Source organism: Centroberyx affinis, unplaced genomic scaffold, assembly GCF_046629955.1.
Source record: "Centroberyx affinis isolate AG114_WGS23_722 - 3 ecotype Tasmania unplaced genomic scaffold, CSIRO-AGI_Caff_v1 ptg000025l_1, whole genome shotgun sequence".
Lineage (NCBI taxonomy): Eukaryota > Metazoa > Chordata > Actinopteri > Beryciformes > Berycidae > Centroberyx > Centroberyx affinis.
In genome coordinates, this window is record NW_027278739.1 from 196897 (window position 1) to 209122 (window position 12226).

At 41.4% G+C, this 12226-nt stretch overlaps 1 protein-coding gene across 3 annotated transcripts in view; it reads left to right on the forward strand.

Moving 5' to 3' along the window:
• The window catches only part of arnt2 (aryl-hydrocarbon receptor nuclear translocator 2), a 57743-nt gene that overhangs the window by 18419 nt on the left and 27098 nt on the right, over positions 1 to 12226 (forward strand). For all 3 annotated transcript variants that reach the window (XM_071515076.1, XM_071515068.1, XM_071515061.1), the window contains 3 exons: positions 5803 to 5905; positions 11213 to 11278; positions 11643 to 11728. In XM_071515076.1, the coding sequence (XP_071371177.1) occupies positions 5803 to 5905; positions 11213 to 11278; positions 11643 to 11728 (255 nt within the window). The remainder of the gene's footprint in view (positions 1 to 5802; positions 5906 to 11212; positions 11279 to 11642; positions 11729 to 12226) is intronic.

Genomic DNA, 12226 nt, shown 5'->3' on the forward strand with positions numbered 1-12226 from the left:
GGCGAGGCGCAGGAGATGAACGGCTACAAACTAAAGGGCCACTAAAATTTTACATTTAGTCCGGAGTCTTGGAAGGAATTCATTGTTTTAACCTCATTTTGAGGTGCTATCCTCAGTGTGTCCCGATAGTTTAAAATAAGGATCTCGCCTTTTGATGAGATCGCATGTGCCACATTTCTTACTAGTATTTAACTGATATGGGGTTTTTGAAGCTTGAGACCAATACCAATCTTTTTGATTGAAGCTGACAATAGCCAATGTTTCGTGCCAACATAACATCTTTGAATTTTACCATTGATATGCCAAAAGAGAGAAATTCCATGTATTCACCCATTCAGCCAGAACTTTATCCTCGGCAGGGTGGAGAAGCCTCTGAAACAGCATTTAGACCATCATGGGACACTAAAACTCTCCATTGAAAGCAAGATTGGGAAGGTTTCAAAGCAGGTTTTACTACTGCCACCCCTGAGCTGATGAGTAAATAAAATGATAATGAAAACAATTCACTAGCTGTGGTCAGAGAGGAACCTCCATCATATTGGCAGTGGACAACATTGGCAGTCTGATAAAAGGTAAATCTTGGCCCGATATATTTGCAAAATACGATATTGGTGTAACCCTATTCCTTACCAGTAGAATGAACCTGTCAGGTTGTTATGTTCCTAATGAGCTGTGATACGAGCAGGTTAAAGAATGGCTGAGTAATAGTATCCATAATGGATAAAGAGTTGTTGGTTCAAGGCTGCAGGAAATGAAGAATACTCTCTGAATAACACATCATGGTAGTGGACTCTCCCTTTGTCTCGGGCCTCGGATGCAGGGAAAGATGGATGAACTGGAAAGGAGCGAGGTGCAACCATAACAAAGTCTCATCTCTCCAGTGTTTTGCCTCCTGCATCAGAAGGACATGGAAGAATCAGGAAATATGCGGGTAGATGAACAGATGGAAAGAGATCCATATTTTGTTACTGCAAAGGGATGAACAGATGGATAGCAGTGTGTAGACAGGGAGGAATGAATGGAAGGATGAATGGATGGCGTTGGTGAGATCGAGTGATATTTTGGCTCCTGGCTCAGGCTTGTGTCTGGTTATTGTGAAACGATAGCAGGGGACGAATTTTCATGTCTAGCTGAAACTCCAAACGCAGCAAAACGGCTTCGGTCCTGCTGCACCATTGCTGAATAGTCTGTTTATCCCAAAGCTGTACTCATATCCTCATATTCCTCTGTCTGTCTATCACTGGCCTTCTCTTCAGCTTCTCTCTCATGTTCTCTGGTTTTCTTTGTATCTCTCTGACATGGCAACAGAGTAGAAGTCACTAGTTCATCCAAAAATGAAAATTTTGTCCTCATTTACATACCTCATGACATACAAACAGGGATTGGTTCTTTAGAGTTCCAAAAAGCGTAAAAAATCCTCATCATAAAACTGCTCCAAACAGCTTGTACAGCATATTCCAAGTGTTCTGAAGCCAAACGATTGCACTGTGAAAAGACTGAATCTTTTGAGTCTTTACTAAAACGGTTGTTTTCGAAAGCGTTTACACTTGTGCACACCCACACGACATGTTAGAATTCAGAGATCTTTCTGTTTGTGTGACATAGATCTCTGTACAGAGGGACCCAACACTTTCCCGAAATGGGAAAGTGTTGCTCTGCTCGATGCTAAAACATGACGTGTGGGTGCATGCAAGCGTTAGCGCTTCGAAAACAACAGTTTTAGTGAAGACTTGTGCTAAATGCTGGTTTAAATAGCGGCCTTGTGGACTCTCAGTGCGTTTGGCTTCAGAACACTTGGACAGCTGTTTGGAGTCATTTTCTGGTCATTTGCCATTTTTGACAATCTAAAGAACCAATCCCAATTCACTTAAGTTGTTTTGGAGAGCACTGATATGGAGCTGCACTAGCCAACTCGCTGTGTGTTATGTGGACGCATTCACAAACTGCGCAGGCCTTTGCTGGATGGAAGTGGAATATCAGTGTTATTAATGTTTGTCTTCCTCCACCCTGCGGTGTTTCCCAAGTAATTTGGTGCCAGAGTACACTGGACCTGTAGAGCTCGTCCCTGGGACAAAGAGAAACTTACACACACACACACACACACACACACACAGGGTACTCTGGTTCTTGTGAATCATCAGATTAAGGTGATTGTTCCATTGAAGCATTTACATGGTTATAAGTAATGTGATTTCCCCTAATAACTCGGGTTCACATGGATGTATTTTAGTTGGGATAGTTTACTCAAAAAGATTTGACACAGTAAGGGCCAGCCTGCAGTCATCTCCATATCGGATGAAAAATATTGTCTGATTTTTCTGGTATTCTTTGTTGTTTGCATTAATATTCTTTCAGAACAGGTTGAGGCAAACTCTCTTATTGTCAGTTAGCTGAAAGCAGAAGATGCTGAAATGTACGAGCTGTTAGGTAAACACTATGCATGACATGTTTATGTTGTTTTGATATTTGCATTAACACATGACCACTGCATTTGTTCAGAGCAAAAAGTAAAAAAAAAAAACAAAACTGGTTCATTGCAGATCTGTAGGTGGAAAATCAAATTTCAACCGCCACAGTTGAATTCCTATGCTATTTGAATTCCTATGCTATAGTGTTACCTGGGCCCTATTTCCACCTGCATTAACATGCTTCTTGCATCCGGATTGTGTCTACAATTTAACTGGATTAGACTTACCCAACATTAAAATGCATCTCTGGTATACACAATGCGACTGAATTTATCTTTCTCTTGCCAAAAAGCAGCTTTTACAATTGACAGTAAACACATCATCTTGCTCGTTCCTCATCCACCAGAATCGTGACAATCCATTTTTGACAAGTATATCACTTTCTAAGCTGCCTGACATCTGCTTGGTTGGCATTTGCTTCCTTGTTGGATCATGTGCTGAATTTTCTTTCCATTTAAGTAGTTGCTACATGTTAATTTGAGACACATTACATTTACACTTTGTTATTAATGAGGCCAAAGCGTCTCTGACCGCCTCCATAGGTGGTTTGGGTGATATAGGCTAACCTCTCCTACTCCTAACAGCAGTAGTGTACATTCTGGTTGCCTCCTAGTTAACAACCCTTTATACAGATGGAAACTAATAGTGCAAAGGTTAATTCAGTGCTATAGAGAATGGAAAATCACACACACACAGACTCACTCACTCACTCACTCACTCACGCACACTCATCACTTGAGCACTTGCGCACACTCACTGTTGTTAGACACTTGTGTAAACATGCACCTTATTTTTGGGACAAAAGGTCCTCTGATCCAGATTTTACAACACCATGCCAGTTCAACAGCCATCCTCAGAGACCGGGAACATCTGAATCATTCCATGATAAACAACCTTCATCAGTTCAGTCACTGCAACCTGAACCCTGTGTGTGTGTTTGTGTGTGTGTGTGTCTGTGTGTGTGTTTGTACACGCACGCATATGTAATCTGATGTCTCTTTGTCGACTGGAACTTGACATTCTAAACTTGGACAGTGACAAAGGACCTGGTTTGCTTGGGTTTCATGGGCAGTGGCTGTATGTGTGTCTGTGTGACTGTGTGTGAGAGTTTGTGTGACGGTGATTGTGTGTGTGTGTGTGTGTGTGTATGTGTTCTGTGCTCTTTGGGCAAATTGACAGTGATGTAACTTGGTCTGTTTTGTGTTTATCATACATACCTCTAGTCCACGGTCATCATCCCTCCTCTATGCATCTGCTTCAAAGTACACATCACTGTCGCGTGAGTGTGTGTGTGTGTATGTGTGTGTCAAGCTCCACTCACCTTTATATTTGCAAGATGCTGAGAATTCCTTTCCCATCTGGAATGCGTCAGCTCTGTTCTAATGATAATGGGGACTAATTGTCAACCTGGACCTAATTGTCCAGGTTGTAGTGATGAAGTAAAGCTATGAGGTCTCACCTTCCCATTCTCCTCCACTCTGCTGCTCTCACGCAAGCTTAATATTACCCCTAACTCTGCATTCTACCAGGAAATACTAAAACAAACCACTTGGCCAACAGTATTTTTTTTAGACTTCTCATAAAATTTTAGTTGAGTACATACTATCATAGAGACAGGGGCTTTTGAGGGGGTTGCGGGGAGGGGGGGGGTGTAGGGTTAATGTTTGAGAAGTCCTGATTTAGATGAATAAAGGTCAGAATTGGACTTTAGATTAGATGAGGAAATCACAGCAGCAGAGAATAGGATATAGATAAGAATAAAAAAAAAATTACAGTAACTGAAAATATTAATTGAAAATATGGGGTGGTTGCACACAATGGGAAGCTATTTTGTAACTGAAAATATTAAATAATACAGCAGATAAATGGATAAAGATGTGTCTTCAACTTACAGATTTAGAGGTTGATGCGGAGATGCAGTTGACCGTCGCTTGCAACTCAGTTGTCCACATTAAGGTACACACGTGTCCAAACTTTTGACTGGTAGTGTATATACAGCCTTCCCATTTACTTCATGGTTTTCTGAACTTTTTTAAGGATCCGAAATATGAAAACTAACTGCCAGAACTGCTCAGCTTTATCCTCCAGCCAGCCAGGATAAAGTTAGATGACCAGACTGCTCTCGCTGAGGGAGTTCACGCACGTTACTACATCTGTCTGAAATGCCTTGTGACTGCTAGTGTGGTCTGAGGTTTTGTGTGCCTGCATGTGTGTGTATATGTGTGCATAGGTCTACATTTCATCCCTTTGGTCTTGACGAGGCCTATCGCGTTGTGTCTGTCTCAAATGTGGGCCAGAGCAGTGTTCTCCAGCTCCCAGGAGGCTCTGTTGTATTGAACTTTTCTTTTCTCTGGCAGCTACAGCGATCAGCTGTCTCCTCGGGCCTTCACAGGAATTCCTCTCTTTTCTTTTCGTCCCGTCTGGACAGCAATGACCATAATTTGTTTGTGGAAATGACTGAGCGCTTAGATCATGCTAACGGTGATAGGGTCTTAGACCGATATATGGGGCCGATATTGGCCTTTTATTATAAATTGAATATCAGCCAGTCAGTGTCATCCACCTCTGATATGATGGATATGATGCAGTTTGATTGATTACATATTTATTGTAGAATTGATCAACACTACACTTCTTTCTCTTTGTTCTTGACTTGTGTGACATTTTGATTGAAGTCTCAAAATAAGTATTTAAATATCTTAAATGCAGTTATTATAGGTCTTCATATTTTCCACCATGGAAAAACCAGGTTTATATTTTATTGAGAATGATAAATGCACTCAATCAAATTAAATCAAAGAGTGGTATTGACTGATGCCTACATTGATGTTCAGTGAAGTGCTCACACTGAATCCTTGTATTTTTTTTTTTTTATTTGTTTTGGGGGTCACATTTAAAGATATTAGAATCATCAAATATCAGTTATCAGCAGCTTCAATCCAAACATGTCAGCATCGGCCTTAAAAAAACGAAACCACGGCTGCTGTTTTCTCTCCTGCCGGGCCGGAGAGCACTTTCCTCATCATTTAATTCCCATGATCCTGATTAAGTGTCTAGAGGGAAAAAAACAATCTAATTGTTTAGGTTCAATTGAATTAGTGTTTCTGCTTGAGACTCTCTCTTCCTCCTCAGCCCATTTAACACATTTTTACGGCCATTTGTTATCCCTGAATGTCTGGTAATAAAAATAGGGCCCTAAGAAATAACAGGCTATTTGTTGACATTTGGTGGATGGTGAAGCACTTGCCTGTCTCTGTCGGGTCTATTTGTTTGTTGTTGTGTGTCCATTTCTGATGCAGTGCTTTAATTTGAGTTGTTGCTTGTGTGTTAACAGGACGAATTCTAGACCTGAAGACGGGAACAGTGAAGAAGGAGGGACAGCAGTCCTCCATGAGGATGTGCATGGGCTCCCGACGCTCTTTCATCTGCCGCATGAGGTGTGTTTTTTAGTGTGTGTGTTTTTGTGTGTGGTCTGATATTTCTGCCATTAAAAATGTCTTAAAAAGTCTTAAATTTATCTTGATGGAACTTGCAGACACCATTAATACACTCTGCAGAAACCTATTTTTTTAACAGCATTATCTATTTTGTAGTGGGACAATGATGCTGTTCAAATACACAAATAATAATTGAGGAAGTTAAATTTAGACTTGGCTAAAAATGTACTGAATCACTGATATGAGGTCACCTTTGCTATTCTTGGTGATGCATGTGAGCAGAAGCTGATCCAGCCTTCCTTAGCAGCTGGAAAAATAAACATAAAATAAAGACACTTGTAAGTCCAACTTGATTCTGAAGTGCAAACATGCAAACTAGCTGAAATGGTAAACAGTAGGGGTTTATGTAATGAGACAGCCACCTCCATAAAGTGTCAACCATTGAAGATTTACAAAGACATAAATGGCAGTTTTGTTTCTGATGCTGTTTACACTGTTGTTATCAGCTCCTGTCTGCAGAGTGCATTCAAGTGCTGAGCTGTCTCTCTAATTAACCACACACAGATGCTCCCACAATAGTGCTTCATATGTGATTGATTGCAATGTTTAGGTTATTATTCCACCATTAATCATAATATTCAGGCCGGTGCAGCAAAATCAAGCGCAGTGTAAGATATCACTGTCATGCAGGGAAAATAGATGGAAGATTGAGAGGCAGGACAGAAGAGCAATTTACTTGGGAGATTGTAGGGCAGGTAAAAAAGACGCAAAGACGCCTTACAGCCAGTATGAGACTCCCACTATGCTTTCCACTTACTTCCCTACTTACTGTAGGGCAGAGCTTCAATGTTAGGAAGTGGTTGCAATTGATAAAATAAAACGCGCGCCGCAGGTGACTTGAGAGTTGAGCTGTGCGTGTTTGTGTTTGTGTTTGTGTGTTTGTTTGTCTGTGTGCTCATCATTTGTCTTTGTGTGAAACAGATACAGTATCCTAACAGTCTCCAGTCTTTTAAGTAGAGCCTGAAAATTTTGCAAGTGATCCTTAGTCACGTTAACTGAATACCCACTGACATGAAAGTTGAGTTAAACCTGCAATAAGTGATATCAGACCTTATAACCAATCCTGAAACTATGTTTAGCTTAGCTATTAGCCTTTATGCACTAGTCAGCTAGGGTTGTCCTTTAGGGCCTCTATAGTCTAGCAGCTTTGCTGTGCTTTATTTACAAATGTGTTGCGGTTTCTGTCACCCTCTAGTGGTCGGAAAATCTCATACTGCAGCTTTAAGAAAAGTGGCAGATGCCCTTATGTTGCCTTCAAGTGCTTCTTGTTAGCTGCTAGAGTTTGCAAGTCAAAGTTATGATTTGATGCGTATTCAAGTGCTCTTGGTTGGAAGTAAGAACAAAATGGCCCGTGAAAAAAAAGTAATTTATTTGTAGGCTGCTGTTTTATTTAATTATTCAAGCACCTCAGGTCTACTTTATGGTGCAGTGGCAGAATGAAGAGGTGAACATGTGCTTCAGTCATGGAAGTGATGTTTCCAATTGATGTTTCAATTAAAAACAAAAAGAACTGACAATGGAAAACTTAAACACAGTAAAAATAGAAACATCCAATAATACTAATTATGCACATATAATGCCCAACAACACCACATTATGATAAAATACATCACTTTTACCATCGGTTGTTGACGTAGCTTCCGGTCTCTCTCTGCTCTAAACGTTACATCTCAGCAACTCGGGTATAAAACATCCTGACTTTCCCAGTCGTATTTGCCACTTTGTTGAGTCATTCATGTGCAACTCGGCTCATAATTATAATATTTCTGACAGCACTTGAAGGCAGCATTAAATAAATGCCAGAGCAGAAACAACACTTGACTTGAGTGTAAATACTGTTCATTTGCAGAGCCCTGCTAATTAGCTAGGTTGTAAGGGAATCATGACATGTCTCCAAAAATGAAAGCCTACACCCAGCAGTAAGTGGTGTCTGTTGACTCAGTGCGGAGTATATTTTACAGACAGTGCTCGCTGTGAGGTAGAAAGCTAGATATACCTGAGTTCGCTCTCTGTAACACTGAAGCAGCTAACCCCATGAAGTCAGTCTCCACAATTTTATGCTGTGAGCTCACTATCTGTACAGTCACTGAAGCCTGTTTTCCAACTTACAGTGGAAACACAAGTCACCAGAAACTCCAGTGCTTCTTCCTTCCTTCCCCTCTAAAACAGAAACGGACTGATGCTTGTAAGCAAACTGCCAAAGTAAAGGCAATGATGCAGGTGTGTGAAAGGATGATATAATCTATGACAAAAAATTAAAAAAAAGTGTTACTTTAAAGTTGCACACAGTATTAAAGCTGTATTGTGTAACTTCACACGTTGGCAGCCCAAACTGGCACTGAGAGGTAACTATTTGAATTTTTGGACGCCAGTAAACTAAATGTCTTCTTCTGAGTGCCTGATGGGGGTGCAGGTGGTGAAGAGGTTCAGCCATTGTTAGTGAGTCCAGCTTTCTTTGGACAGAGCGCTCACTCACTGCTGTTTAGGAGATTTTTGAGTTTTGATTTATCACTTCCTGTGTGGAGAAGATTTCCCGCCAATGTCCATACTGGCACCAGAATTTAATTTGGGCAAGTAGGCCAAATCTGTGGCGTCTCAATTTGGGGAGATTGGATGCTCTTCTCTGTTGCAGCCCAGCTGTGTGATTTAGGCTGATAAGATGGCTGTATTATAACGATTTTGTCTAGTTGCAGCTTTAAGGGAACCTGATGTATTTTGTCAACATGGTGTACGAGCATCAGTCTTATGCAAACCTGCACCACAGCAGAATCCCTCTTCTGGAACACTAGCTTTGAGCCCAGACAGCCGTGACAACGTGCGCACACCAGACACCCTAATACCACCAGGCAATAATGCAGTATATGACTCATACCTGCTTTTCAAATTGAGATGTTCGTGCACCCATGACCTATTTCACACCACATGAACTTGAAGCCATATGCTTTTTCACCCTGACGTGATGACTTGAATATTTCTGCTCTCCAGCATTTATTGGTTGAATGACTGATGTTTCCATACTTCATAGATAATTATAGTTGGTATGCCTCATGCCTGCCATTTATGTTACGATAATTGTTGCCGTCTGTGGGAGTTCGGCCCCCTGCGCATCATTCCATATCCACTCCTTGGCCCATGACCCTTGCAAACCCTGTCTCTCGCAAAATTAGACTTGATCTTTGTTATCTTTGTTGTCTTTGTCTTTTTTATGTTTCAGGATGTTACATCTGCCCCACATCCCTCATTGGCCACAAAATTACATAGAAACCGCTTTGATAGTGAGACTGTTTTGAACGGTCGGAAGAGCTTGTGTTTAGCTTAACAAAATAACATGCATTTCCCAGTTTTTTCCAGACACGCTCTGGCATTCTTAATGCTGTGTAAGCATCATCAGGGGCTGTTTGGGGCTTGTTTTGTCTGGATCCCTCACACGCTGGCCAACTAGTTGCATGATAACCAAAGTGTGTTATGCTCTTAGGAATTTGTAGGATCGGTATGTTCTTATGTTCTTTTTCTATTTGAGGCTCTCTGTAAAATTAAAACAGCATGCTGGTGGGACTGTCTGAAAGAGACTGCTAGCAAGCAGTGAAACACAACCAGCGCTGTGACACATACATAAACATGGTTGAGGAGAGCACAGCATGATCTGCAGTCCAACAACATTTCAGGGAAGCCATTATTCGCTCCAGGCCCTCTTATGTAATGCTCAACCTCTGTCCATCGCACCACAAGACGGGGCTTTCCATAGAAAAACACCAACTGTATTCTGTTGGTCATTGCCTCCAGTGAACAAAGTCCAATCTGTAACCTATTTGACTTGGGTTTCATTTAGCAGGGAGGACCTGTAATCAGGCCTCATTTTTCAGATTGATCACACAGGGTTGAGGAAATGCGTCTCTACAGCTCATGGTAACCCAGCCAAACACTACTCCAAACAGTGTGATGGCAAATGCCAGGCCAGCGCAACTCCCAACACAGCAGCACAGCAGCAAGCCTCGAGTGTCATAAGTCATCTTTTCAAGAAATGAAAAAAAAAGCTGTCTTGTTTTCTCATTCATACCCTGTTTTTTTATGCTTTATAATGGGGTTTAAATGGGTTTCCTTATTTGTAGTATCTTGAAACTAGCCCATGAAGTAAAGGACCTATAAAGGTGCTACGTTTAGTAAAATCAATGAAGCATTACCACATTAATTTTGAGACATTAGCATAATTACGGTAAACAAACAAGAGCGGCGCCAAGAACATTGGCAGCCGCTGCAGGCCTCTACACTTCATTATACATTGTTGGATTGTCGGATTTGGCGGGAAATCTGCTGGATTGCTCTACAGCACAAAGGGACCCTGCTTTATAGCACAAAGCAGGAAGAGAGGGTGCTTTTCTTCCAGTGCAGTCTGAGCTAAAGAGTTCACAATGGCATGTTGGAAGAACTGAAAGGCTGATGGAAAAGTCACTTCCAGGCTTATCCTCTTCAGGAAAGCCAAAGAGCAAACCTTTGAAGAAGAAACATTCTTTTTGTGACAGGAAGCGACAGGGTTCAATGAAAATGTGTTCTTAATTTTGAGAAACACTGGCACAAGCTTAACATCAATTCTGGATTGAAGTTTAACAAGGACACCGTGTAGATGTGAAGCAGCCTCCACAGTTCAACAGTATTGCAGAGAGGAGGCCAGTGAATGATTCACTGTTCCTGGTTCAGTGTGTTGTCTGTCTGAGTTTCTTTCTTTCTTTCTTTCTTTCTTTCTTTCTTTGTCCATGAGTTGCTTCACATCTATAAATGCTACCTACTGTGTATCACCTTAAAAACGTAATTTGACAAAAAAAAAGTAAAGCTGGATAGAGCTGCAACGATTAATCGATTGATCGTTTAGTTGTCAACTATTAAATTAATCGCCAACTATTTTGATAATCGATTAATCGATTTGAGTAATTTTTTAAGAAAAAAAATTCTGATTCCAGCTTCTTAAATGTGAATATTTTCTGGTTTCTTTACTCCTCTATGACAGTAAACTGAATATCTTTGGGTTGTGGACAAAACAAGACATTTGAGGACGTCATCTTGGGCTTTGGGAAACACTGATCGACATTTTTCACCATTTTCTGATGTTTTATAGACCAAACAACTAATCGATTAATCGAGAAAATAATCGACAGATTAATCAACAATGAAAATAATTGTTAGTTGCAGCCCTAAAGCTGGATAATTCTGGATTAATAATGGATGCTGTGTTCTTTGTGTGTGTGTGTCCAGGTGCGGCAGTGCTCCTCTGGATCACATCTCCCTAAACCGTCTGTCCAACATGAGGAAGAGATACAGGTGAAGCTACAGAAACTTCTTCTTTAAACCTGTTTCTCTTCCATTATCATTTGTTCCGGCTCCCTCATCTCCCTCTGTCTCTCTTTCCTTCTCTCCTCTCTCTATCTGTCCCTCGGTCTTCCTATTCATGACATTTTCCCCTCCGTTCCTCTGCCTTTCCCCTCTCCAGCATCCCTCAATCTTAAGCAGTAACACCCCATCGTCCTGTGTGTCTTCTCTGAAAACAAGTCAGTTGAAATATGGCTGTTGTGTTTCTTTGTGGGGAAAAAAGATTGTTGACATCCCAGTGGCTTCCACAGCTGTGTCTCGGCACCAAACTGATGATGTGTGTGTGTGTGTGTGTGTTTCTGTGTTTCATTGACAGGAATGGCCTTGGACCCTCAAAGGAAGGAGAGGCTCAGTACTCTGTGGTGCACTGCACCGGCTACATCAAAGCCTGGCCCCCTGCAGGTAAACACTCAAAACACACACACACAGGTCCTAAACTCACAACTATGATCTTGCCTCTAACCCCAACCCCCCCGCCCCGCCCCGCACAAGGCCATATCCTGAGCGTAGCCTAGTCTAACCTAAAGCAGCTGTGGTCCCTACAAGGTTCTGGATCAGGACCAGGCTTTGATCACAGCTATAGGACGGGCTGCGTGGGTCTGGTGTCCCATCCACGTCTCAGATCAGCCCAGGTCAAGGCTTCTTGCTCAGACGGTCCAGTATTTATCTCTGAGCTGCTTCAGCCAACGTTCCTATTCTACGCCACTGAGAATCAGAGTGAATCTGTTCCTACGGTTTGAATGATAAAAGGTTTTGTAGGCCAATATTTTTAGCTGATATTTAATTTCATTGAATTCGACCATTGATACCCAAGAAGTACAGAACAATTAATGCATACGTGTGTGGAATCTGATCAATTCAGGTTAAGCTATATAAATAAACAGGACTATACATTTATGG